We start from the raw sequence: 26403 nt of genomic DNA, 5'->3' as shown, positions 1-26403 counted from the left end.
CTTGGCTCCACAGTCAACACTCTTGGCACCAGTAGCCAGGAAATTAAAAGATGTATTGCCATGGGAAAGTCTGCTGTTAGGGACCTCTCCAAAGTACTGAAGAGCAATGGTGTCTCTCTGGAGACTAAGGTGCATTTTATACAGGCCATGTCTTCACAGTCACTTGTTAATGCATCAGAGAGTTGGACAGTGACCAAGGAGGATAGAAGGAGAATTGATGCCTTTGAGCTGTGGTGCTGGAGAAGAGTATTGAGAATACCATGGACTACTAGGAAAACAAACAGATTTGTCCTAGAAAGGGTTAAACCAGGTGGCTTCTTGGAGGCAAGGATTCTGAGGCTCCGTCTAACATACTTTGGACATGTTGTGAGGAGAGACGGGTCATTGGAGAAGGACATCATGCTTGGGAGGGTGCAGGGACGGCGCAGGAGGGGAAGGCCCTCTATGAGGTGGATTGATTCAGTGACAGATAATCGGGATGGGAGTGTCAGAGACAGTGCAGTTGGAACAGGACAGAGCAGAGTTTCGGGGTGTTTGTTGTACATAAGGTCGCTATGAGTCGCAAGCAATTCCACGGCACATAACAACAACAACATCCAAAAATCAGTGGGATTTCCCTACATAGAGAACTCGAAGAAGGAAACCAGGAAAGCAATACCATTTACAAAGCCAATCACAAACTCGGATCTTTGAGAATGAACCTAACTAGAGGCACACAAGACCCACACAAAGAAAACTATAGAACCTTTCTGTGAAACACAGAAAAAGACCTAAGTAAATGGAAATGTGTGCCCTGTTTATGGGTAGGAAGATTGAATATTGTGAAAATTACATTCCTATCAAAAGCAAGCCACATGTTCAGTGCAGTCCCAATACAGATCCCAAATTAAATTTTCAGGGTTGAAAGGGAAATTGTCAAGTTTATTTAGAGAGGAAAGAGACCCCAAATAAGCAAAGCATTTCTGAAAATAAAAATTAAATGGGAGGCAAAGCACTCCCCGACCTCAAAGCCTTCTACACAGTGGTAGTAACCAAAACAGCATAGTGCTGGTACAATACCAGGTACCTAGACCGATGGAACAAAATAGAGAACCTAGAAATGGACCCAACTATCATAGGCAGCTGATGCTCAACAAGGAAATTAAATCTCAAATGAGGAAATGACAGCCTCTTCAACAAATGGTGATGGCAAAACCAGGCTGCTGCCTGAAGAAAGCTGAAACATGCTCCACATATCACATACACAGAAATCACCTCAAGATGTATCAAAGATCTGGGATTAAAGCCCAAAACCATAAAGTTCAACAGAGACAAACTGGGATCAACCTTAGAAGACTTAGTCCCTGGTATAACGAGACTGCTAAATACAGCCAGAAATGTACAATCTTAAGAGGATAAATTTTTTTCTTTTTTATAGTTTTTTATTAATGTACACAGTAAAACATAAAATAATTCAGCAGCTTCTATAGTAACATTGATTACATTCTTTGAATTGTGCAGCTATTCTCATCCTTTTTTAAAAAATTTTCTGCTAGTTTATTTACAAAATTTGAATACGTTGTTTTCAAGAACAAATTCTTTCAATTTCCCTCACCCTACCCCATCAAATTGTACAACCCTGTGATTAATTCCCCCTCACCCCGTCGCCCTGCACATTCCTCATCCCTCTGCTTCCAATCCCTGCCACCCGTCTTGGATACTTAAACTCATTCTGCAAAATGGCTTTATACAATATTTATTCTTGTGAGACTGACTTATTTCACTCAGCATAATGCTCTCTAGTCCCTCCCAGTTTAGGTAATAGTTTACAAAATCATTGCTCTGTGTGCCACATAGTATCCTATTGTATGAAGTACCATAATTTTTCAGTCCATTTGTTGTGGTTGGACATTTGGGCTGTTTCCATATTCTTGCGATGGTGAATAATGCTGCTGTGAACATTGGTGTACAAATATCTGTTTGTTCCGCAGTTCTCATTTACTCAGGGTATATTCCAAGTAGTAGAATAGCTGAGTCATAAGTCTTCCTATGTTCAGCTTTTTGAGGAAGGGCTAAACTGCCTTCCAGAATGGTTGTACCTTTTACAATCCCACCAACAATGTATAAGAGCTCCTTTCTCAACCCATCCTCTCCAGCATTTATTACTTGCTGCCACTGTTGCTAGAGTGAGATGGTATCTCATTGTGCTTTTGATTTGCATCTTTGAAGAGGATACAATTGATGAATAGGACCTTCTAAAGATTAAAACCCCTTGTGCATTGAGGGCTTTTTTCCAACAGAGTGAAATAAAAACTACTGAATGGGGGAAAAAAAAACCCCAAAAACACTTGGCAATACTATTTCAGGCCAGGGTCTCATATAAAAAGTTTACAGGATCCTACAGGGCTTCCACAAGAAAAAGATGAACAACACAATTCCAGTATGGGCAAAAGACATGCAAATAATTTTCACAGAGGAAGATACTCAGATGGCCAATAAACACATGAAGAAATGCTCCAAATCACTAGAAATAAGAGAGATGCAAATCAAAACCACAGTGAGTTGCCATCTCACTCCAGTAGCAGTGACAAAGTTTTAACAGGACAGCAAGTAATAAATGTTGGAGAAGATGTGGTAAGATAGGAACTCTAATACATTGTTGGTGGGATTGTGAAATAGTACAGCCACTCTGGAAGACAGTTTGGCACTTTCTTAAGGAGCTGTACATATTCATTCCAGCTATTCCACTGCTTGGAATGTACACCAGGAAGTCCATGGAAGCACAATTGGAGACTTGTACACCTGTGTTCACAGCAGTGTTATTCACCATCGTCAGAACATGAAAATAGCCCAGATATCCAAAAACAGTCGAATGGGTTGAGAAAGTGTGGTACATTCACACAATGGAATACTACACAGCTTGCAAGAGCAATGATTTGTGTCAATTACTACCTAACTTCTGTGGGACTGGAGGGCATTATGCTAAGTGAACTAACTCAGTCCCATAAGACCAAATACTGTATAAGACCATTATGTAGAATGACTATGAGGATCCAAGGGATGAAGGATGGGAGCAGAGGGGTGAGGATGGGCAAATAGTTGTGTGGTTAATCATATTGCCATCAGGGAGCGGGGGTAAGGAAATGGGAAAGATCTTGTGTGAAAAACAATGTATGTGAGCTTTTAGGTAAACTAATATATAAGAAAACTTTTATTTAATACAAAAAAACCCTTGGAAGTTTTCTCTTTTTTAATTATTTTATATTATTATTATTAATTTTAATGAAAATTTACAGAGATTTTGGATTTCCATTCATTCATTGTTGCACTTTTCTCGCTGTCCATCACTCCCCTCCAGTTCGTTCTTCTCTTTGAAAAGTAAAAGAAAAATTCTTTCGTTGTTATACAATCCCTCTCCCCAAGTCCACTCCACTATGCAGCCTTCGTTCTAGACTCATGTCATGACAATAACACCTAGTCATATATATCTTTTAAACAGTTCTCTCTCTCTTCCTCATCTGTTTCAATGCAGTGTACATAATTTATCACATCTTTCTCAGTATCCCCCCCAACCAGATGTCAGTCCTGTTTTACAACAGTGACACTATGCAGTATTTGTCCTTTTGTGACTGAGATATTTCACTCTGCCTAATGTCCTCCAGGATCATCCATTTGAATAATATTTCATTAATTCCTTGTTTTTCAATGCAGCATAGTATTCCATTGTGTGACTATACCACAGCTTCTCTGTCCATTCGTTTGTTGATGGGCACTTGGGTTCTTTCCAGTTCTTTGCTATTGTTAACAAAGCTGCAATAAACATGGGTGTGCATATATCTGCTTGGGTGGCAGTTATTGTTTCTTTGGGGTATAGTCACAGTAGTGGAATTGCTGGGTCAAATGGTATCTCTACAACATTTTGAGAAAGCACCATACTGCCTTCCACAGTGGTTGCACCATTTTACACTCCCACCAACAGTGAATAAGGGTTCAGTTTCTCCACAATCTTGCCAGCATTTGTTGTTTGCTGTTCTGTTAAATTGTGCTATTCTTACTGGGATGAGATATTTCATAGTTGTTTTGATTTGCATCTCTCTTAGAGCTAGGGATTTTGAACATTTCTTCATGTGTTTGTTGGCCATCTAAATGTCTTCTTTGGTGAAGTGTCTGTTCATATCCTGTGCCCATTTTTCAATTGGATTGTTTACCTTTATCTTGTGGTGTTCAAGTATTTTATAAATTCTAGATAAAAGTCCCTTATCTGACATGTCATTACCAAATACTTTTTCCTAGTCTGTGGCTTCCTTTTTGACCCTGTTGGAGAAGTTTTTGAATATGCATAGGTATTTGATTTTTAGAAGGTCCCCAATCAATCGCTCCTGCCATGGCCACGCTTACTCACAACCCGCAATTCCAGAAGCTGCAGTAATGGCACCACGAGCATGGCTCCGAGCTCACCCTGTGCCTCCTCTTCGGCTCAGACAAGGAGCATTTCAACTGCTTCACCTAGATGCTCAATACCAACCATCGACAGATTCTACTGGATTACTCCAAGAACCTGTTGACAGAGGAAGTGATGTGGATGCTGGTGGACCTGGTCAAGTCCAGGGGTGGCAGGCTGTCCGGAAACACATGTTCAATGGAGAGAAGATCAACTTCACTGAGGACCGGAGCTGTGCTGCACATGGCCCTACAGATCGGTCGAACACTCCCATTGTGGTGGACACCAAGAATGTGATGTCCGAGGTCAACAAGGTGCTGGATAAGATGAAGTCTTTCTGCCAGTGTGTCCAAAGTGGTGACTGGAAGGGGTATCAAGCAAGCCCATTACAGATGTGATCAACACAGGCATTGGGGGCTCCAATCTGGGACCCCTCATGGTGACTGAAGCCCTCAAGTCATCCTCTGCAGGTGGTCCCCGAGTCTGGTTTGTCTCCAACATTGATACGACCCACATTGCTAAAATCCTGGCCTCACTGAGCCCTGAGTCTTTCCTGTTCATCACTGCCTCCAAGACTTCTACGACCCGGGAGATCATCACCAATGCAGACGGCAAAGAAGTGGTTCCTCATGTCAGCAAAGAATCCTTCTGCAGTCATGAAGCACTTTCTTGCCCTGTCTACCAACACAACCAAAGGGAAGGAGTTTGGAATTGACCTTCAAAATACATTTGAGTTCTGGGATTGGGTAGGAGGACGGTACTCACTGTGATCAGGCATTGGACTCTCCATTGCCCTGCACATAGGCTTTGACAACTTTGAGCAGCTGCTGTCAGGGGCACACTGGATGGATCAGCACTTCCACACTGCAACCCTCGAGATGAGTGCCCCTGTCTTTCTGGCTCTGCTGGGGATCTGGTACCTCAACTCCTACAGCTGTGAGACTCAGGCTATGCTGCCCTATGACCAGTACCTCCACTGCTTTGCATTACCAAGTCCGGCGTCTATGTGGACCACCAGACGGGCCCCATCTTGTGGGGGAGCCAGGGACCAATGACCAGCATGCCTTCTACCAGCTTATCCACCAAGGCATCTGGATGATACCTGTGACTTCCTTATCCTGGTCCAGACCCAGCACCCTATACAGAATGGGTTGCATCACAAGATCCTTCTGGGCAAATTCATATCCCAGACTGAGGCCCTGATGAAGGGGAAGACAAAAGAAGAGGCCTGGAAAGAGCTCTAGGCGGCAGGAAAGAGTCCAGAAGAATTGCAAAAGCTGCTGCCACACAAGGTCTTTTAAGGATGTCGCCTAACCAATTCCATTATGTTCACCAAGCTTATGCCATTTATTCTTGAAGCCTTGATTGTCATGTATGAGCATAAGATCTTTATTCAGGGAGTCATCTGGGACATTAACAGCTTCGACCAATGGGGAGTGGAGCTAGGCAAGCAGCTGGCTAAAAAAATTGAACCTGAACTTGAGGGCACCAACCCAGTGACCTCTTATGATTCTTCTACCAATGAATGGGCTGATCAACTTCATCAAGCAACAACAGAAAGCATGAGCCCAGAAGCGAATAAACTCATGCTCAGCACCAAACCCCCATTGTGACTGGTCCTTCTTGTCCTTACTGCCACAGTCTACACGACATGGTCCCACTCCACCCTACCTAGAGCTCCTTCGGGTTATGGACTTGGACCAAAATTCCCTCAGGAGAAGCTGTTCTGGACTCGCCACACCCTGTCTCTCAGTGTCCACCAGCCCCTCTTTGTTGCTGGTTTACTGGAATGTTTTCAGTGCAACTGGTTTTCAGACCCATATTCATACTGTTCACATCCAAGGTAGAAAAATAAAAGTACCACAAAGGGGCGGGGAGGGGGGGATCCCATTCATCTATTTTGTCTTCTCTTGGTTGTAGATTTTTCAGAATACTTGGAAGTCTGTTTATGTTGTGGATTAGAACTACTAGAGTTCTATCAAGCTTTTCTTTAATGAAGTTTATAGTCCTTGGGTTTAGTCCTAGGTCCATGATCCACGTTGAGTTGGTTTTTGTGTACGGAGTGAGGTGTGGATCTTACTTGAGTTTTCAGCAGTTAGTTTTCCAATTTGCCAACACCATTTGTTAAAAAAAGGCTGTTGTTTCCCTACTTAACTGCTTTTATCTTTTTGTGAAAAATCAGTTGACCACAGATGGGCTTCTCTCCGGGTTCTCAGTTCTATTCCACTGATCTTTGTGTCTGTCATTGTACCAGTACCATGCTGTTTTGACCACCAAGGCAGTGTAGTAGGATTTGAAATCAGGGAGTGAGATGCCTCCTACCTTGTTTCTCTTTTTAAGGAGTGCTTTGCTTATTCAGCACTTCTTTTCATTTGTGTAAATTGCCTTTGGTGGTAGTGCCATTTTCACAATAGAGTCTTCCTATACATGAGCAAGGGATATTCTTTCACTTCTCAAGGTCTCTTTTTGTGTCCTTTAGTAATGTTTTGAATTTTCTTTGAATAGATGCTTTGTGCTTTTGGTTACATTTACTCCCAAGTATTTAATCTTGTGATTAGCTATTGTAAAGGGTATTGGTTTTCTTAGCTCCAGCTCTGTATTCTCTTTGTCACTGTATAGAAATAAAACTGTTTTTTATATGTTGCTCTTGTATCCTACCACTTTGCTGAATTGATCAACTATGTTCAGGAGTTTTCTGAATATACTATCATCTGCATGTAAAGATAATTTACCTCTTCTTTGCCAATTTGGATACCTCTTAAATCCTTCTCTTGTCTTATTGCTATTGCTAAGCTTGGAAGTTTTCTTCTAGTACTTCTTCCACAATTTTTTTCAGTGATTTCCATGTCACTCCCATTTTCCGGAATTTCAGGCATGCATATTGTTCCTTTTGATGTCATCCCACATGATTCTAATGTTTTCTTCATTCCCTTTACATCTCTTTTCTGATTTCTCTTCTTATATGTTTCCAGTAAGAATTCTGTCTTCCAGCTCACTTATTCTCTATTCCATCTCTTCAGTTCTACTCTTTTGTTCTACCAGCATGCTGGACATTTCTGCCAATTAGATCTTAATATTCTGGATTGAATTTTGTGCTTTTATTTCCAGTACGATATTAGCTGTACCCTCCTCTGTCTTGCGATGACTTTTTAAGTTCTTTTACCTTTTTATCTGTTCTGCCTATTCTTTCTTATATCTTTTGCATTTTCTCCATAGCTGTTCCAGTAGGTCATCAATATATTTATTCTGGATTGTTGTCTCTGGGATATTTGCTCTCTTAATAGCTTCCATTGTTTCTTTCTTCATTTGCATCTTCTAGTTTAGCTGTTAAAATAACTTCACATCAACATATTTCTTCTGGTTATCTCTATGGGGTATTCATTAGATCTTCTTTTTTAGGAGAAGGGTTATTTTGTTTAGTCATGATGACTGAGGCAGACTACTGCTTTCTTGGCATTATGTGACTCTTTTTTAGTTGATGTTAGGTCGTTGGAACTATTGTGACCTAGAGTATGGCAATGCTCTGTGAAGGACCTCTATTTTTATGCTTCCTTATTGGCCCAAGGCCTGCAGGTCTAAGGGCCTGACAGAAGTGTTTCTCCTGGAATACCTGAATGGCAGAAGAGGGAAGTCTGTTCCCATCCAGAAACTGCATCTCTATTCAGCTCCTCCTAGTCAGGCCCTGTTCAGCTTAAGGGGTCCAAAGTGGTGTAGCTTGACAGCAGTGTTTCACCCAAAGTACCTGTGATAGTAGTGTTTCTGGCGCTGGACAGTGGGGGAGATAGCTGGGTAGTCTCCAGGCATCAGGGACAGCATTCTAGTGCTCTGGGCTGGATTGTGATTTGGGTCACACTGAAACAATGTGTCTGGGCTGAGCCAAAGCCTTTAGCTGATGCTAAGGAAGTGGTGGCTGGAAGAAGCTCCCCGCTGGCCATGCCACACAGGCCTTGATGTCTTGCAACAGAGCAATGGTAAGTTCCCTGAGGCATGCACCTATGCCCCTCATGAAACAAAGCAGTGCCTCTTTTCCTCTAGTTTTGTACTAGCTTTGCCCTCACAGTGTGTCAGCCACACTGGTCTTTTTTCTTCAGTTCTCCTTGTTCTTCCCTTTAAACATGCTTCTTTTTTACTCCTGGAAATCTCCCAACATCCCTTTATAATTAACCAATTCCTACTCATTACACACAAAGAACCCTCATTGCTGTGGACGTGTAGGTGACTCCTAGCTGACCTTACAGCTGTTTTTTGGCGTCTCTAAATTACATGGGAGGAGATTGCGCATCTTTCTCCCACCGAGCAGCTTGGTGGACTCACACACCTCATGCCTTTGCGATTGCAGCACAGCTTCTTGTCACTCAGCCACCAGAGCTCCCATTATCCTGGATTTATCTAAAGTATTACTGCCTCAGAGCATTTCCTGATCTAAAAAGGAATAAGCTAATGGGAAGCTCTGATGGAATATTCTGTAGAGAGTTATACTGTTAACCAAGACTGCTGCTTTCTAATGACACAAATCCACCATCAACTCCACAGGAGAAAGATTTAGTCTTGAGAATCCACTGAAGAATCAGAGCTTACTCAACGGCAGTTAAGAGATTCCCTTTACAGCACTGTGTTTCATAGCTTGTATGTTAGTTTGTGATTACAGTTTTTGTTTATGTGATAAATAACTCTTCCACTAGATTAAGTCCGATGAATGTGAGACACTTCAATTCTTCCACCATTTTATACCAACCTGTTCAAAAGTGTGAACATTGACATTAGAAAATGCACAATAATGAAGCCAATTAGATGCTCATTGAGTGTGGAATAAGTTGATGTTACCATATTACTCTTTAGAGAAATAAAACCAGTTTATAGTGATCAAAAGTATTATGTTAATTTTTTTCACATATAAGTTTATTCATTTTTGATACCCATTGTAAGATGACAGGGATTTTAATGGACAGTATTCCCCCTGGCAATTTCTAGTCTCCAGAACTCCTAGAGAGTCAGCTGTGAGTTGGTTCCAACTTGATGGCAATGAGCGGGAGGGTTTTTTATATCTTTGTAAGGCTCTTCCTGGACTTTATTTTCTGGTAGATTGCTCAGTCGACGTAGGTCCCATGACTATAATTATTTTCTTATTTTAATACTTTTATTGTAATAATTATTTGGCATAGCAAATCCTTCATCAATTTAATGTGTCCTTTTTTCGTCATTCACCAGGTCAATTTTTACTATCTTGCTAAGTTTCAAAGCACAAAAATTTTTTTTGGAATTTCTGTTGAGTTGTTGTTGTCATGTGCCGTTGAGTCAACTGTGACTCATAAGACCCTGTATACAATAGCCCTAAACCCTGCTCTGTCCTCTGCCAGTCTTATTGTCTGACACACCCAACCCCATTACCCTCATCACTGACTCTGTCCATCTGATCATCGAGGGTCTTCATCTCTTGTGCTGTGCCATCACCCTCCCGAGCATGACATCCCTCTCCTAGGACTGATTCCTCATTGTAACATGTCCAAAGTATGTCATAAAAAGCTTCAGAATCCTTGCCTCCAAGGAAAAGCCTGGTCTCACCCTCTCTAGGACAAACCTGTTTCTTCTCCTAGCAGTCTATAGTATATTCAGTACTCTTCTCCAGCACTACAGCTCAAAGGCATCAAATCTCCTTCTGTCATCCCTACTCATTGTCCAGCTTTCTGATGCATAGCAAGTATTTGCAAAGACTATGGCCCGGATCAGGCACACCTTAATCTCCAGACTGACATCATTCCTCTTCAGTACTTTGGAGAGCAGACTTTTCCAATGCAATCTCTCTTGATTTTCTGGCTGCTGGTACCAAGAGTGTTCATTGTGGAGCCAAGCAAACTAAAGCTGTTAACAATCTCAGATCTCTTTACCATCTATAATTATGCTGTCAATTGATCCAGTGGTGAGAATCTTTATTTTCTTGATGTTGAGATGCAGTCCATATTGAAGGCTGCAGTCCTTCTGCAGCAAATGCTTCAGATCCTTCTCCATTTCAGCAGTCAGGATTGCATCATCTACATAACGCAGATTGTTGGTGAGTCTTTCTGATATATTACTGAACTTAATACTTGAGTACTAAATGTAATATGTACTACAAGGAACTCTGGTGGCCTAGTGGTAAGAAGCTGTGCTTCAGGCACATGGTTCAAATCCACCAGATGCTCCATAGGAGAAGGATGAACACTTTCCACCTGCTTCTGAAAACCTGCTAGAGGGTCAGCTATGGGTCAGTTCTGATAGAGGGTCAGTTATGTGTTGGTTCTGACTTGGCAGCAAATAGCAATGTAATACTTGGTGCATTTGTTGGCATATTTTGTTCTTTGTTATTTTCTAACATTCTGTAGATTTTGTTTTTATAAGTCCTAAACATTTTCAGTGTTTATCTTTAGGGATTTTCTTTTAATTACACCTTGAAAGGAATTATTTTTCAGCATATTTTCTAACTGATTTTTTACCATATAAAGCTCTTTATTTTTACACTTTATATTTTATTCAGGTTTAAATTTTTTTAACTATATGAGATAGATTTATAGTATCAAACTGTCAAATTGCACTTTTAACATATTTCTTCTAGGATAGAAAAAGAACTTCAAAGCCCTGATGTTGGTTATGTGTATAGTTTGCAATTAATCATAAGTATTTCATTTCTTGTATTGTACCCCGTTAGAATCATATGATTGATTAGATATATGAAAATAGAGTTTAACAGTTTAATATTGCTTTAGAAAATTAAGGTTTTTCCCTCCTAAACCTTTTGATCATTTTAAGCCAGAATAGGCATATTACTCTTGGTCTTAATGTTGGGCGTTTTAGGTTTTTGTTGTTGTTTGGTTTTGTGATTTGGTGTATTGTTGTTTTTCTTTTTAGGAAGTAGTTCTGAAAGATGGAAGAATTGAACGACTAAAGTTGGAACTTGAAAGAAAAGATGCTGAAATCCAAAAGCTGAAAAATACCATCACACAGTGGGAGGTCTGTATTTATTTACTGATGTAAAATAAAATACAGTATTAATTTGCTTATTTTGCATTTGTAATGTGAACATATGATTAATGCATTAATTAAACTATTTATGGTTTTGAACTTTCTGATTGGTTTTCTAAAATTTGATAAAATTTATTCTTAAACAAAAATCTACTTAAAGTCCTACTTTCTCATTGTTGTTGTTATTGTTGTTGCTGCTGCTGTTGTTACACGGTCAAGTCAAAACCAACTCATAGCTGACCTTCTGGTGAGTTTTCAGAGACTGTTAGTCACATGGGAGGAGATTCTTCATCTCTCTCTTAAAGAGCAGCAGGTAGATTCGAACCATGTGCCTTTGCATTGGCAATATAGTTCCTTCCCACTGTCATCTAGAGTAGGGTTCTTTTTTTCCTCATTCACTCACTTACTGCTATTGAGTCAGAACCAACACTTACACCTGACCCTCTAGTGATTTTTCAGAGGCTGTAAATTGCAGGAGAAGAAATTGCCTTTCTCCTTCAAAGCTTCTGGTAGGTTCATACTACCACAGAGATGCCCGCTTTGGACTACCAACACATCCCTCTACCCATTAGGTCACCAGAGCTTTCCCTTTATTCACTAGTATGTCCAAATTTCAGCCTTGCTGATTCTTAAGTTTCCTTTATTCTGAACTTTTGCCTCCCAATAATTATCCCTGCAAAAACCTTTAGACTGTATCAACCCATCTCCTTTATCTTTTTATCTGCCACTTATATTTTCCTAATATTTTATTGAGCACTTACCATGTGTTCGGCAGAGGGAATTCAAGAGCAAGAAGCACATTGTCTAGTAAGGAGCATCAAATGTGTAGTTGCAAATAATGCAGAATTTATAATTGAAATTTGGAACTATTCCAGAAGCACAGAGAAAGGAATGAACAAGTTATTGCCATCAGTAATTGGTCAGGATTTTTTTTTAAAAAAAACACAAAAGGGCTATTGTATTTTTACTGTCATGTCAGAACTGACTCATAGGAGACCCTCCAGTGAGTTTTCAGAGGCTGTAAATTTCAAAAGAGGAGTGTGTCCATCTTCTCCTGCAGAATATCTGTTGGTTTCAAACCACGTGCTTTTGGGTTGACAGTGCAATTCTTTACCACTGTTTTATTTTTCTCTGGTAGAGAGACTAGCATTTGTTGCTGAAACTCAGGGGAATAGGAAATTGTAGAAGGTGGATTCCGAGATGTTAGTTAGGGACAGAATTTTAAAGCTTTTGGACAGCAAGGCCAGTGAAAGTCTTCAGAAAAGAAGTCCCAAGAGAATTGTTTTCTATGATGATTATAATATAGCTGAAGCCTTGAATGAATATAGTTTGGTAAGAAGAGATAGTAAGTGTTAAAGGAGGAACACATTTTAAAACTAGTTCAGGGAATGGGAATGAATAGATTACATTTTGAATATGTTGAGTTTGAAATGGCTGTGATATGTCTAGCTATAGATGTTCAGATTACAAGTGGTTACAGTTGAGTCATAATATGTGGTAAGAATGTTGTAAATGCCCCTCATCACACGTTGTAGGTTACTGATATATTATACAGTATGTCTTTATAAATACATTTACTGTCCAGTGTTGCCAGAAACTCTGGTGGCATATTCCATAGAGTTTTGTGCTGTTAATTCTGAGGAGGGACCCCTCTAATGGTTCAAATCCATCAGAAGCTCCACAGGAGAAGGTTGGGAAATCTCTTTCCATGTGGTTTACACCCACTGAAAGCCTGGTGAACATTCAGCTATTAGTCAGTTGCGTCTTACCACAAGGAATAGAGTTATACATGATTGTATACACAAAACTGTGTTATGCTGTATTTTTTGAGCTATGTAAGAACTTTAAGAGTTCTGTTTAGCATTTAGCATTTTTGTTTCATGAGGTGATTTTATAAAGACTGAAAGTGATCCTCCTTAATATACTGATCTGGACTTTGGACAGTGGCTAGAGAGAGTTCAGTGAACTGTGGTGGAAGCTCTGTGAGTGGAAATTTCATAATGAATATACCTCTAGTGTACTGTATGTGTTTATTTTCTTCCTTTTTGAATGTTTCATTTAACTTGCTTTCCTCATCCATTTCTGAGCCTCTCTGAAAATAAATACGTTTTATTCAGTACATTTTTTTAAATACTACAACTGGTTTATGATCGCAGTTTAGTGAGTAGAATACTATTTAGTCAAAATCATCTATATTGAACTCAAATACAGTTAAATTTGTTTTAAAGAGAAATGTTTTATATCTGCTAACTGGTATATGTTGAGAAAAGGAACTAAAAGTTTCTTATACTGATCTGTTTATTCGGGTGCTGGTGTTTTTATGTAGTATTAAGACCCTGGATAAGATGGATTGGCTCAGTGCCTGGGGTAATAGGGGTAGGTGTGTCAGAGACAATAAGGTTGGCTGAGGATAGAGCAGAGTTCACTGTTGTACATAGGGTCGCTATGGGTCACAAGCAACTCGATGGCACATAACAATATTAAGTATATTGTTTTTCTCTGATGTGTTACATTTCAGTAAATAATTCAAAGAGTACTAAAGGATTTGAAGGGTAGCGTAGGAGAATACTCCTTAGAAAATGGATGTTATTGTAGGAGCTCAGTCTCTCTAGTCTGTCGTGTGAGAGCACAATTTCTCTAGTCAAAATGTGTAATTTTGTCATTCACGTACAGTGACAAGAAGCTTATCCATTTCGGAAAGAAATTGAAAAATAATTGAAAGTTACTTCAGTAAAGTGCTAATTGATGCCAGCTGGAAAAAGCATTACTAGAATGATTACTTGGTCAATGACATAATGAGAAATTAATAAAACCTGTAATAAGTTCATACTTGAGAAGGTGAAACCAGACTGCTCCTTGGAGGCAAGGATTTTGAAACTTCATCTGACTTACTTGGGCATGTTGCAAGGAGGGACCAATCCTTGGAGAGGGACGTCATGCTTGGGAGGGAGGAGGGACAGCGCAGGTGAGGAAGACCCTCGATAAAATTCATTGACTCAGTGACTGGGTTAATGGGGGTAGGTGTTTCAAGAGACAGTAAGGTTGACACAGGATAGAGCAGGATTTGGAGCTGTTTGTTATACGCTGGGTTGCTATGAGTTGCAAGTGACACAATTGCACACAATGACAACAGTGTATTATAAGCCGATAACAACTTCATTTGCCTATTTGAATTTAGATAAAAATTAAAATCAGTTTCTCAGCCTTATTTGCTACATTTAAAAATGTAATTATACACCTTGGACAGTGGCAGACAGGACAGACAACCCAAGTTCCAGTTTAGTACTGGGCAGTGTCAATTAATTTTGATTTCAAAAACTGTGAATTAGGGGAGCTCTGGTGGCCTAGTGGTAAGGAGCTGCAACTATAATCCCAGAGGCGCACGGTTCAAATCCACCAGATGCTCTGCCGGGGAAGGAGGGACAGTCTCCTCCTGTATCAGTCAGATCTGATTTGACAGTGCACGCACAGAAAAATAATAAAATAAAAAATAAAAAACTGTGAATTGTCTACACATTTTGTTTAGGAAAGAAGGTTCTCTTCGGGAAAGTGTAATGTTACTCTAATTCTTCTCTGCTTTTATTCGTCCTCTTGCTTTCAGTCACTTAGGATATTAATAACTATTATTATATGAGTGGTTTTACTAACTAGCAGACAGTTCTGAATGCATTGTATTCTAATTTTTTCTGAGAAAGCCTAGAATTTATTGATATTGTTGTGTGCCATCAAGTCAGAACCAACTCATAGCTGACCCTCCAGCAGGTTTTCAGAGGCAGTTAATCAGTCCCACAGGAGGAAATGGCTCATTCTTCTTCCACAGAGTAGCTGATGAATTTGAATCATGTGCCTTTAGGAATTGTAGCATAACTTCCTGTTGTTGTTGTTGTTGTTGTTATGTGCCGTCGAGTCGTTTGTGACTCATAGCGACCCTATATACGACAGCCCTAAACCCTGCTCTATTCTGTGCCAATTGCATTGCCTCTGACTCACCCATCCCAATTACCCCAGTCACTGAATCAGTCCACCTCATAGAGGGTCTTCCCCTCCTGCGCTGTCCCTCTACTCTACCAAGCATGATGTCCCTCTCCAAAGACCTGTCTCTCCTTACAACATGTCCACAGTATGTCAGATGAAGCCCCAGAATCCTTGCCTCCAAGGAGTAGCCTGGTTTAACCCTCTCTAGGATGGATCTGTTTGTTTTCTTAGCAGTCCATGGAACATTCAATACTCTTCTCCAGCACCACAGCTCAAAGGTGTCAAGTCTCCTTCTATCCTCCCTAGTCATTGTCCAACTCTCTGATGCATAACAGGTGATTGCAAAGACCATGGCCTGTATCAGGCACACCTTAGCCTCCAGAGAGACACTTAATGTCTTTTATATTGGGTTTTTTGTTGTTTTTTTTTATAGTTTCTTTTTTTTTACTATTAGGCCAAGTATAAAGAAGTAAAGGCAAGAAATTCACAGTTACTGAAAATGCTGCAGGAAGGTGAAAGTAAGTGGTTCATATTTTCCTAAATTCCCATTTTAAACTTTATCTTAAATAATATTTTAAAATAATTTTCAATATATCTGACTTAATATCAAAACAAAATAAAATTTTTCTCAAAGTCATACAAACTGGTTGTTCTTGTAAAGTGCTGTCAAGTTGATAATATGGTGCATAGCAAGCTATGAACAACAGATCTAAACCCTGTCCTACCCTGTGCCATCCTGCAGTCACTGTGTCAGTCCATCTAGTTGAGGGTCTTCCTCTCTTTTGCTGACCCCAGGCTGTCCACATGCAAACAGACTATTGCTGAAGATCATTCAGATACACCTGAATCAGTGTATAGACAGGGAACTGCCAGAAATTCAAGCTGGGTTCAGAAGAGGTCATGGCATCAGGGATTTCATTGCCGAAGTCAGACGGATCCTGGTTGAGAGCAGAGAATACTAGAAGATGCTTTATTGACTAAGCAATGACATTTGACTGTGTAGCTCATAACAAGTTATGGCTAACATTGAGAAGACTGGAAATCCCAGAATACTTAATGGTGCTCATGTGAAACCAATACCTAGACCAGGAAGCTATTGTGTGAACAGAGCAAGAGAATACTATACTACTTTAAGAAAAATACTTCTCAGGATTGTATTCTTTCCCCACACCAATACAGTCTGTATGCTGATAAATTATACCATATAAAGAGAAATGTGGAGGAAGATAATTGGAGGAGGATTCATCAATAACAAGCACTATGCAGATGATATAACCTTACTTGCTGAAAGTGAGTAAGACCTTAAGCACTTGTTGCAGAAGATCAAAGAACACAGCCTTCAAAATGGATAGTGTCTTAATGTCAAGAAAACAATAATTCTCACCACTGGACCAATAGGCAACATCTGGTAGATGGAGGAAAGATTGAAACGGGGAGTCAGAGCTGTAGCTAGAGTCAGGATTTCACCACATCATCACGCTGCCAAAGGCCACTAGATGTGCATTCCCGGTTCCCTCTTTGTCCTGTATGGCAAGTCATAAGCATTAGCTGATTCAGAATCTTCTTAAGGGAGAATAGATTCGCAGAATAAGATTACAGTTGTTGGGGTTGGCACTGTTGGGATGGCCTGTGCCATCAGTATTTTAATGAAGAACTTGGCAGATGAACTTACACTCACTGATGTCATGGAAACCAATTTAAAAGGGGTGGATCTCCAACATGACAGCCTTTTTCTCAGGACACCAAAAATTGTCTCTGTTAAAGACTATAAGGTAACTAGAAATTCCAAGCCGGTTACTATCCAGCAGACCACTTAAGCAGGAGGGAGAAGGCTGTCTTAATTTGGTCCAGCATAACATGAACATATTTAAATTGATCATTCCCAGTGTTGTATAGTACAGCCCAAACTGCAAGATGCTTGTTTCTAATCCAGTGGATAGCCTTACCTACGTGGCTTGGAAGATCAGTAGCTTTTCCAGAAACACTGTTTTTGGCAGTGCATACAATGTGGATTCAACATGGTTACCTAATGGGGGTGAGGCTGGGAGTTCATACATTGAGCTGTCATGCCTGAGTCTTTGAAGATCATGGAGACTCTAATGTGCTTGTATGGAGCAGAAAGTGGCTGGTATCTCCCTGAAAAACCTGCATCCTGAATTAGGTACTGATGCAGATAAGGAACAGTGGAAAGAGGTTCACAAACAGATGGTTGACAGTGCTTAAGAAGTTCTCAAACTGAAAGGCTATACCTCCTGAGCCATTGAACTGCCTGTGGCGGATCTGGCAGAAAATACAGAGAAGAATCTTAGGCAGGTACATCCAATTTCCACCATGATTAAGGGTCTTTATGGAATTAAAGATGATGTCTTCCTTAGTGTTCCTTGCATCTTGGAGCAGAATGGAATCTCAGAAATCATGAAGGTTACTCTGACTCTTGAGGAAGAGGCCCATTTGAAGAAGAGTGCAGACACACTTCGAGGAATCCAGAAAGAGCTGCAGCTTTAAAGCCTTCTGTTGTACCACTTCACTGCTTAGGCTACAAAAAAAAATTTTAGGTAGAGGTTGTGTGTGTGGTCCTTTTTATCCAGTCTGTTAAAGCAGTACAATTATGACATAGGAAAAACATCAATTTCCTAAAGGTAGACATAGGCATGGTCAGTAAAACCTACAGCTATATACTGATGGTGGTATTTACCTTGTGTAGTTCTAAAATTGGTTAGTATAAAATAATGCCACCATGTCTCAGACACCACTGCCAGTGTTACACATGCTGCAGCTGCCCTTCAAACTAGAATGTTTACTGTGTGTTCTGTGTGTTAAATAACTTCTACCTAGCACAAGTTCTTTTTCTAGTCACATCCTGTACACCAATGTACAAATCCAATATTGTATGTCTTGTCCATTGTTCTAAAGGGTCTTATTTTGTGTCCTATATTTATCAGGGTAATGTGCATTGCTACTCTGATAATATAAAATGTAAAAATCTACATATAAGCATTGCAACAACAACCTGTCATACCAGATACACCATGAACCGTGAAAAAAATTAAAACCATCAAAGATTTCATCTTACTTGGGTCCACAATAAATACACTTGGCAGTCAGGAGATCAGGACACATACTGCACTCTAAAAGCCTGCGGTTAGGGACCTCCTCTAACTGAAGAGCAGTGATGTAGTTTGAGAACAAAGGTGCACCTGATTCAGACCATGGTCTTTTCAGTCATCTGCTATGGATCTGATAGCTGGACAATGAATAAGGATAAGTGATGTCTTTGAGTTATGTTGAAGGAGAACACTGACTATTCCTATGGACTGTCAAGAGAACAAACAGGAATGTCTTGGAGAAGGAAAAGCCAGGTTGCTCATTGGAAGCAACAATGGTGAAGCTTCACCTTGCATACTTTGGGCATGTTGTGAGGAGATTCTGGCTAATCCTTAGAAAATGACATTATGCTTGGAAAGGTGAAGGGATAGCAAAGGAGCAGAAGACTCTCAAACCAAGTGTTTTTACACAGTAACTATAGCAATGGACTTGAATATATCAGAGAATGTGAGGATGACACAGAACAGAACATGCTTCAGATCTATTGTTTATAGGGTACTTATGAGTTGTATTTGACGGCACCTGATAACAATAAACTGGATGTTTTGCTTATTTTTATAGAATGTTAATGTCATACTAATACAGAAGTATTGAAGTGAGAGTATCTGAAATTTGAGTTCTTATTAATGACCAGACATTTGCTTCGGGTTCTTTTTAATTATTAGTGGGCAAGATCTAATCTCATTTAGATTTTCCTTCTCATTTTTTTCCTTCTTCCCCTCTTCACCTTTATACTTGCTGCTACCCTCAACTTTTGACATAAAACTAGTAGGAGTACAAGATCACAATAAAAATTCTTAGAGATAATAAACAATATTTTGAATACTATATTTTAAAAAATTAACAACCAGGTGTTACCTTGTTAGCTGTGACTCATGGTGTCCATAGATGTCAAAATTAGATCTTTAGAAAGATCTACAGTGAAAGCATTAGAAGCAGAATTAGCCAGATACCAGGTATACTGTTCAAACTTTGAAGTTATTTCATCACAAATACTACATGTGGAATAGATACTCTGAAAATTAAGTGTTAATATTTTATTCTTTTTTTCAGGTTTTTTCTAATTCATTGTGGCACATTTTCTTCCTCCCCTCACTTCCCTGTCTCCAAGCCCACCCTGCAATTGCACCCCTTGTTCCAAATTGTTGTCATACATATAATGCCTAATCATACATTTCTGTGGACAATTCTTTCTCTCATCTGTTCTAATTATTCATTATCTGTCCATTCTTTTCCTATTCTCTCCCCAACCACTCCCCCCCCCAATATCTGTTCTGTTTTCTAACAGTTTCATGTAGTATTTGTCCTTTTGTGACTGAGATATTTCACTCAGTATAATGTCCTCTGGGCTTCCCCATGTTGTGTAATGTCTTATGAGTTCATTGTTTTTCAGTGCTGCATAGTATTTCATTGTGAATATACCAGAGTTGGGGTGTTTTGTTTTGATTTTTTTTATCCATTCATTTGTTGATGGGCACTTGGGTTGCTTCCATCTCTTTGCAGCAGTAAACATGGCTGTGCATATATCTGTTTGAGTCATGGCTCTGATTTTTTTAGAATATATTCCCAGTAGTAGAATTGCTGAGCCAAATGGTATTTCTATTTCCAACTTTTTGAGAAATTACCAGACTGTTTACCATAGTGGCTGTACCATTTTACATTCCCACTAGCAGTGAGTAAAGATTTCCAATCTCTCCACAACCAAACTAGCATTTGTTGTTTGCTGCCCTCTTGAACTATTGTTGCTGGGACTATTTTATTCTTAGGCCAAAACTTATTCATAATTCCATTAATAATTTTAAAATGGCTAGAACAGTACACAGATAGGGAACTTCCAGAAGTTCAAGCAGGATTTATAAGAGGCCGTGGCACCAGGAATATCATTGCTGATGTCACATGAATCCTGGCTGGAAGTAAAGAATACCAGAAGAATGTCTATTTTTGCTTTATTGACTATGCATATGCATTTGACTGTGTAGATCATAACAAGTTGTGACATTGAGAAAAATGAGAATCCCAGAGCATTTACTTGTACTCATGCAGAACCTATACCTTGACCAGGAGGCTGTTGTGCATACAGAACAGGGAAACACTGCATGGCTTTAAATTGGGAAGAAATTGCATCAGGGTTGTAGTCTTTATCCATACCTATTCTGTCTGTAGGCTGAGCAAATTGTCCAGGAAGTTGGATTCTATAAAGAAGAGTATGACATTAGGATTGGAGGGAAACTAATCAATAACCAGCGTTATCCATATGACACAACCTTGCTTGCAGAAAGTGAGAAGGACTTGAAGCACTTGTTGCAGCGGTCAAGGAATACAGTTTTCAGTATGGATTGCATCTCAGTTGTCAAGAAAACAAAGCTTCTTACCACTGGACCAATAGGCAAAGTCATGATGGATGAGGAGGCGTTTTAAACTGTCAACAGCTTTGTCTTGCTTAGATCCACAATTAATACCCTTAGTAAAAACAGAAAATAAGGAGACAGATCACATTGGGACAATCTGCAGTTAGGGACCTCTCCAAATTATTGAGGAGTAATGATGTCCATTTGAGGACTAAGGTGCATCTGATTCAGGCCATTGTCTTTCTGATCACTTGCTCTGCATCTGAGAGTTGGACAGTGGATAAGAATGACAAAAGAATTGATGCCATTGAGCTGTGATGTTGGAGAAGAGCACTGAACATACCATGGACGGCCAGGAGAACGAACAGATATGGCTTGGAGATGGTACAGCTGGATTGCTCTTCAGAGGCAAAAATGATGAAGCTTCAGTTCACATACTGTGGGCATATTGCTAGGAGGGACTATTCCTTGGAAAGTGACACGATGCTGAGAAGAGTGGAAGGTCAGAAAGGGAGAGAAAAAGCCTCGACCAGGTGGATTGACATGGTGACTGCTGCAGTGGGCTATTGTGTGTTAGGAAGTTTCAGGATGGCACAGGATAGAACACGGTTCAGCTGTTTCATTCATAGGGTTGCTAAGAGTGGTACTTCACTCGATGGCACATAACAACAACATTAATAATTTAGAACTGTGTTGCAAAGGGTTATTAATAATTGACTTTTTTAAAAAATGGGCTGTCAAACTTGTCTTCTGAGGTGGATTTAAACCTCCCCCTTTTGGTTTGCAGTTTAACATGTTAACATTCCTGCACTTAATGAAATTTCCCTAAATCCATTGCATTATTTAATCTGTATACCTAGCAAAAACTGTAAAGTTGTGTGAAAATGTTCCATTCACAACAAAAAATATGCATTGCTTTAACTTTTATTATGAGATTCATGCAAAAGGAAATTCTAAGCCATAGAGACATGAATAAATGGAGGGAAATCTTATTAAATAGTTGTTGTTTGCCATAGAGTCAGAACTGACCCATAAATGACCGTCCAGTGGGTTTTCAGAGGCAGTTAATACACAAGAGGAGATACCCATCCTTCTCCCACAGAGCAGCTGGGGGCCTCAAACTGCATGCCTTCAGGATTGCAGTGCAGTTTCTTGCCACGAGGCCACCAGAGCTCCCAAGATCCTCTAGAATACTTCTTCATATCAGAGTTCCTCCTTGAGGGAACAGGAACAGCTGAGCTGAAGAGACTGAGACTGGTCACACAGCAGGCCAGGGTGGGACAGTAGACATGATTATATATAGAAATACAATAAATGATTTCTGTTAATTAATGTTAGTGAAATCTCAAAAATTGACTCCTTAATAAATAAAAAAAATTTGCTTCCTGTGAATACTGTATAGTTCTTGAGAAATTAAGGAACTCACCTTGAGAATATGTTAAGAAGATAGCAGAAGCTGTTTTCAAATGAAAAATTGCTAGGAATGGAGTTACCCAAATAAAATTGTATTATAAAACAATTATAAAAAAAACCCCAAGAGTCAAAACCAGAAATATATCCAGCTGAATAGAATGTATAATTTTTAATTAGATTGAAATTTTTCTGTAATTTATCTATGTCAAATTAGTGGGAAATGAAGTTAGGTATACCACATTTCAAAGTTTAATAATTAATAATTCTTTAAAAACTTCTGTGGTGTTAAGATAGTGTTTGTACAGATATGATGAAAGATTAGCTGTTTTCAGATTCTTTTTTCCCATCTAACCTAAAGCAATGACACACACAAAAATAGAAATTTCATATAGGGAAGTAACTTTCCACACATGACTATGCTTAAATCAAGATTTTAAAAATAATGTGGATTTTTTTCATTAAATATTTAAACTGTTTTTCCTTTTTGTCAGTGAAAGATAAAGCAGAAATACTTCTGCAAGTTGATGAATCACAAAGTATCAAGAATGAGCTAACTATTCAGGTAAGAAAAAATCTAGTGGTCTTCTTAAGATATTCTTTGATGATGTTAGGTGCCATGCTGTCAAGTTGACTATGATCCATAGTGACCCTATGAACAAAGGCTCGGAATCTTGAGCTATCCTGAGCCAGTATCACTCTCTCCAACACACTTACCTCCACTGTGTCAGTTCACCTCATCCAAGGTCTCCTTCACCAGTGCAAACCCTCCACTCTTCCAAGCATGATGTCCTCCTCTAGGGACTGGTCCCTCCTGGCAACATACTCAAAGTATGTGAGACAGTTTCAAACTTCTTGCCTCCAAGGAGCAACCCCGTTTCACTCTCTTGAGGATTTTTCCCACTACTGATCATCATCCTTTGTTTCCAGCTTTTGCATTCCAGTCACCAGTTATTATTAATGAACTTTGGTTGCATGTTTTCGTGGTCAATTTCAGACTGCAAAATCTGGTAGAAATTTTCCATTTCCTACTCTTTGGCTGTAGTTGTTGATGCATATATTTGAATGACAGTGTTATTTACAGGCCTGCCTTGTATGCATATGGATATTTTCCTGTTGCTTACAATATTGTACTTCAAGATGAATTTAGAAATAGTCTTTTAGACTGTGGATGCAACCCATTTTTCCTCATGTTTTTCATTCCTGGCATGTAGATCTGTCTGATTTAAAGCAGCCCATGCCAGTCCGTCTCAGTTCGCCGACACCTAGTATGTCACTGTTTATTCATCCCACTTCTTTTTAGCAATGTCCAATTTTCCTACATTCATATTTCTTTAGTACTAAATTATTACTACTGACTAAGCAAAAATACAACCCACTGACAGTGCAAGGAGGTGATGTAAATGAATTAATATTTGTACTGTATTGTGAGATGTAGATATGTCCTAAAGAATAGAGGACAATAAGGTTATATTTTACCTGATGTAGACCAAGTTAGAGATTGTGAAGGCACAGAGAATTTATCCTTTTACAGACTTTATTTTTCTTCCTTAATATCCTTATTCTATCTTCTTTCGGAATAGTAGGTAGACTTGGTCTATATGATACAGTCGTATTGTGTTAAAGTGGTAGGGGGAATTTTTTTCCTCCTGTGATAACTTGTTCACTTAAGTACTATAGTTTAAAAATTACCATAGTTGTGAATTAGTATTAAGGATTAGAATATTTAAAAAGAAAAAATTCTCATTGAATATTTAATTGCAGGTCACTTCACTTCATGCTGCATTAGAACAAGAAAGATCAAAAGTAAAAATACTACAAGCAGAATTAGCCAAATATCAGGTATGCTTTCATAATCTTGAGGTGGTTTCATCACAAATACTATATATGGAATAGATCCTCTGAAAAAGATATTACTGTTTTATTCTTGTGCTGAATTGTCTTCAGTAAATACATTAATATTTTATTGTTACAAGTCAAATGTAATTTGCATTTTAGAAAACTAGGTGTTGGTATATACAACAAAAAGAAAAATATTTCAGAGTAATATTTGGTGCCACATAAATGTTATGTCATGCATATCAGAAAATACATAGTAAGAGTAACTGTTTGGGTAAGGTAATATATCTCCTATTACCTCCATTGTGAAAGTATCTTTTCCTCTTTTTAATTAATAAGTAATGTATGAGGTGATTATTTTGATATATGAATATCCCTCTCCCTAATATCTTGTCATCCTATGGTGTTTTAGCACCCATTGATGGGCATTATATAGTTATCACTCTCAGACTTTCTCATTGCTGTCAAGTCTGAACTGACTCATAACTAACCCTCTAGTGAGTTTTCAGAGACTGTAAACTGCATGAGAGAAAAGTGCTCATCTTTCTCCAGAGCAGTTGATCTGGTGGATTTAAAGCACCCACCTTTGGTTTGACAGCACAACTCTCTACCCACTAGGCCACCAGAGCTCAATAGTTATCATTGTTGTTATTGTTAGGTGCCATTGGGTTGACATCAACTCATAACTATCTATTGCAAATTATTTTTATTATTCTATTATGATTTAAACATACATACAAATAGATATAGGGAGCTCTTGTGGCAAGAAGCTGCATTGCAGTCCTGAAATCAAGCAGTTTGAGGCCACCAGCTGCTCCGCGGGAGAAGGATGGGCAGTCTCCTACCATGCAGTTACTTGCCCCTGAAAATCCACTGGAGACTCACTTTGCTTCTGACTCTTAAGAAATTTTTTGCTCTGCTGTAAAAGGAGGGACAATCTCCTCCTGTACCAGTCAGATCCGATTTGACAGTACACACACAAAAAAATAATAAAAATAAAATTTACAAAAAGGACAATTTTAGCTAAGTCATAGTAGAATGTATTAATTAATATAACACTTTAAAATGTTTGAAAGTTGCTGGTGTCCTTGAGGACTTAAAAATAGTTTCGCCCTGGCTGTTAAAATAAATCACTCCAGAAAGTAGGACTCTTTTTGCCTGACAGACTTTTCTATATATTGTTTGATTCTCATTGCAAAATGGGCGTTTTAAAGTATGAAACTATATAAAATGGTAATCTTGTTTTTAATATCTGTCATTACACATTTCAAGCTTCATATTACCTATTATAGAGTCTTGACAGAACCTCTCTGAGGTCAGAAATAAATAAGAGCAGCATTTTTACTTTAAGAAGGTTAATATATTTTGACCAATGAGGGGCAAACTATAGATAGAAAATTAAGTAATACAAAAAACCTGACACAATTATCAGGTGTCCCTAATAGCACCATAATTTTCAGAATAGTCTTCCACAGATAAATGATTGCCTAACTTGACTACTTATGGGAACTTTTTAAATCACAGATTTTTGTCCATTTCTAGTTACCCTAAGTAAACATGTCTGGGACAAAGCCTGAATGAGAACTTTAGAAATACTACTACTTAGATGATTCTCATGATGGAACAGTATGTGAGCACCATTACCATAATTTATTGAAGTAGGAGAGAGGATATAAAGCTATTCTGAGATTAATATCTTTCCAAAGGTCAGTCTCCTTCAAAAAAGAACATCATGCTTGGAAAGGTCAGAGAAAGACCTTCCACAAGATGAATTGACGTGTTGACTGTAACAGTGGGCTCAAGCGTATCAAAGATTTTGAGACTCGAGCAGAAAGACAAGGTTCAAATCTGTTGTTTATAGGGTTGTTAGGAGTTGATGTCCACTCAGTACCACCTAAAAAGAAGAAAATGAATGTATCAAACTCAGACTCACTACTGTGGAACAAACTCAGTTTATATTCTTCAGCAAACTCAGACACACTCTTTTGGAATTAGTTTCAACTCAGAACATCCCTTCATTGGGTTTCCACGGCTGTGAATGGAGAAGAAACTGCCCATCTTTCTCCCACAGAGATGCAGGTGGATTCAAACCTTGGTAGGGCTTCAAGGGAGTTAGCAGCACAACTCATCATGGACCAGTGTGGTTAATTCAGGGGTTGTCTTCATACTTTTCAAATTTTTAAATGGGTATTGGCTTTTATGCTTGCCACGAATGAAGGAAAATTAGAAATTGTTAAGAAAGAAATGGAACGCATAAATATTGACATATTAGGCATTGGAGAGATGAGATGGACTGGCATGGGGCATTTT

General features: G+C 39.0%; 1 protein-coding gene and 2 pseudogenes across 2 annotated transcripts in view; all 3 read left to right on the top strand.

Annotated features, from left to right (window-relative positions):
- GKAP1 (G kinase anchoring protein 1) overlaps positions 1 to 26403 on the top strand; it is a 232528-nt gene that overhangs the window by 202383 nt on the left and 3742 nt on the right. For both annotated transcript variants that reach the window (XM_006901950.1, XM_006901951.1), the window contains 4 exons: positions 11303 to 11404; positions 15846 to 15909; positions 22749 to 22819; positions 24019 to 24096. In XM_006901950.1, the coding sequence (XP_006902012.1) occupies positions 11303 to 11404; positions 15846 to 15909; positions 22749 to 22819; positions 24019 to 24096 (315 nt within the window). The remainder of the gene's footprint in view (positions 1 to 11302; positions 11405 to 15845; positions 15910 to 22748; positions 22820 to 24018; positions 24097 to 26403) is intronic.
- LOC102846784 lies at positions 4361 to 5986 on the top strand (annotated as a pseudogene).
- On the top strand, positions 16919 to 17896 carry LOC102847187 (annotated as a pseudogene).

Source organism: Elephantulus edwardii, unplaced genomic scaffold, assembly GCF_000299155.1.
Source record: "Elephantulus edwardii isolate Elephantulus edwardi_28Jun2011 unplaced genomic scaffold, EleEdw1.0 scaffold00353, whole genome shotgun sequence".
NCBI lineage: Eukaryota > Metazoa > Chordata > Mammalia > Macroscelidea > Macroscelididae > Elephantulus > Elephantulus edwardii.
This window is presented reverse-complemented; position numbering and strand designations above follow the sequence as displayed.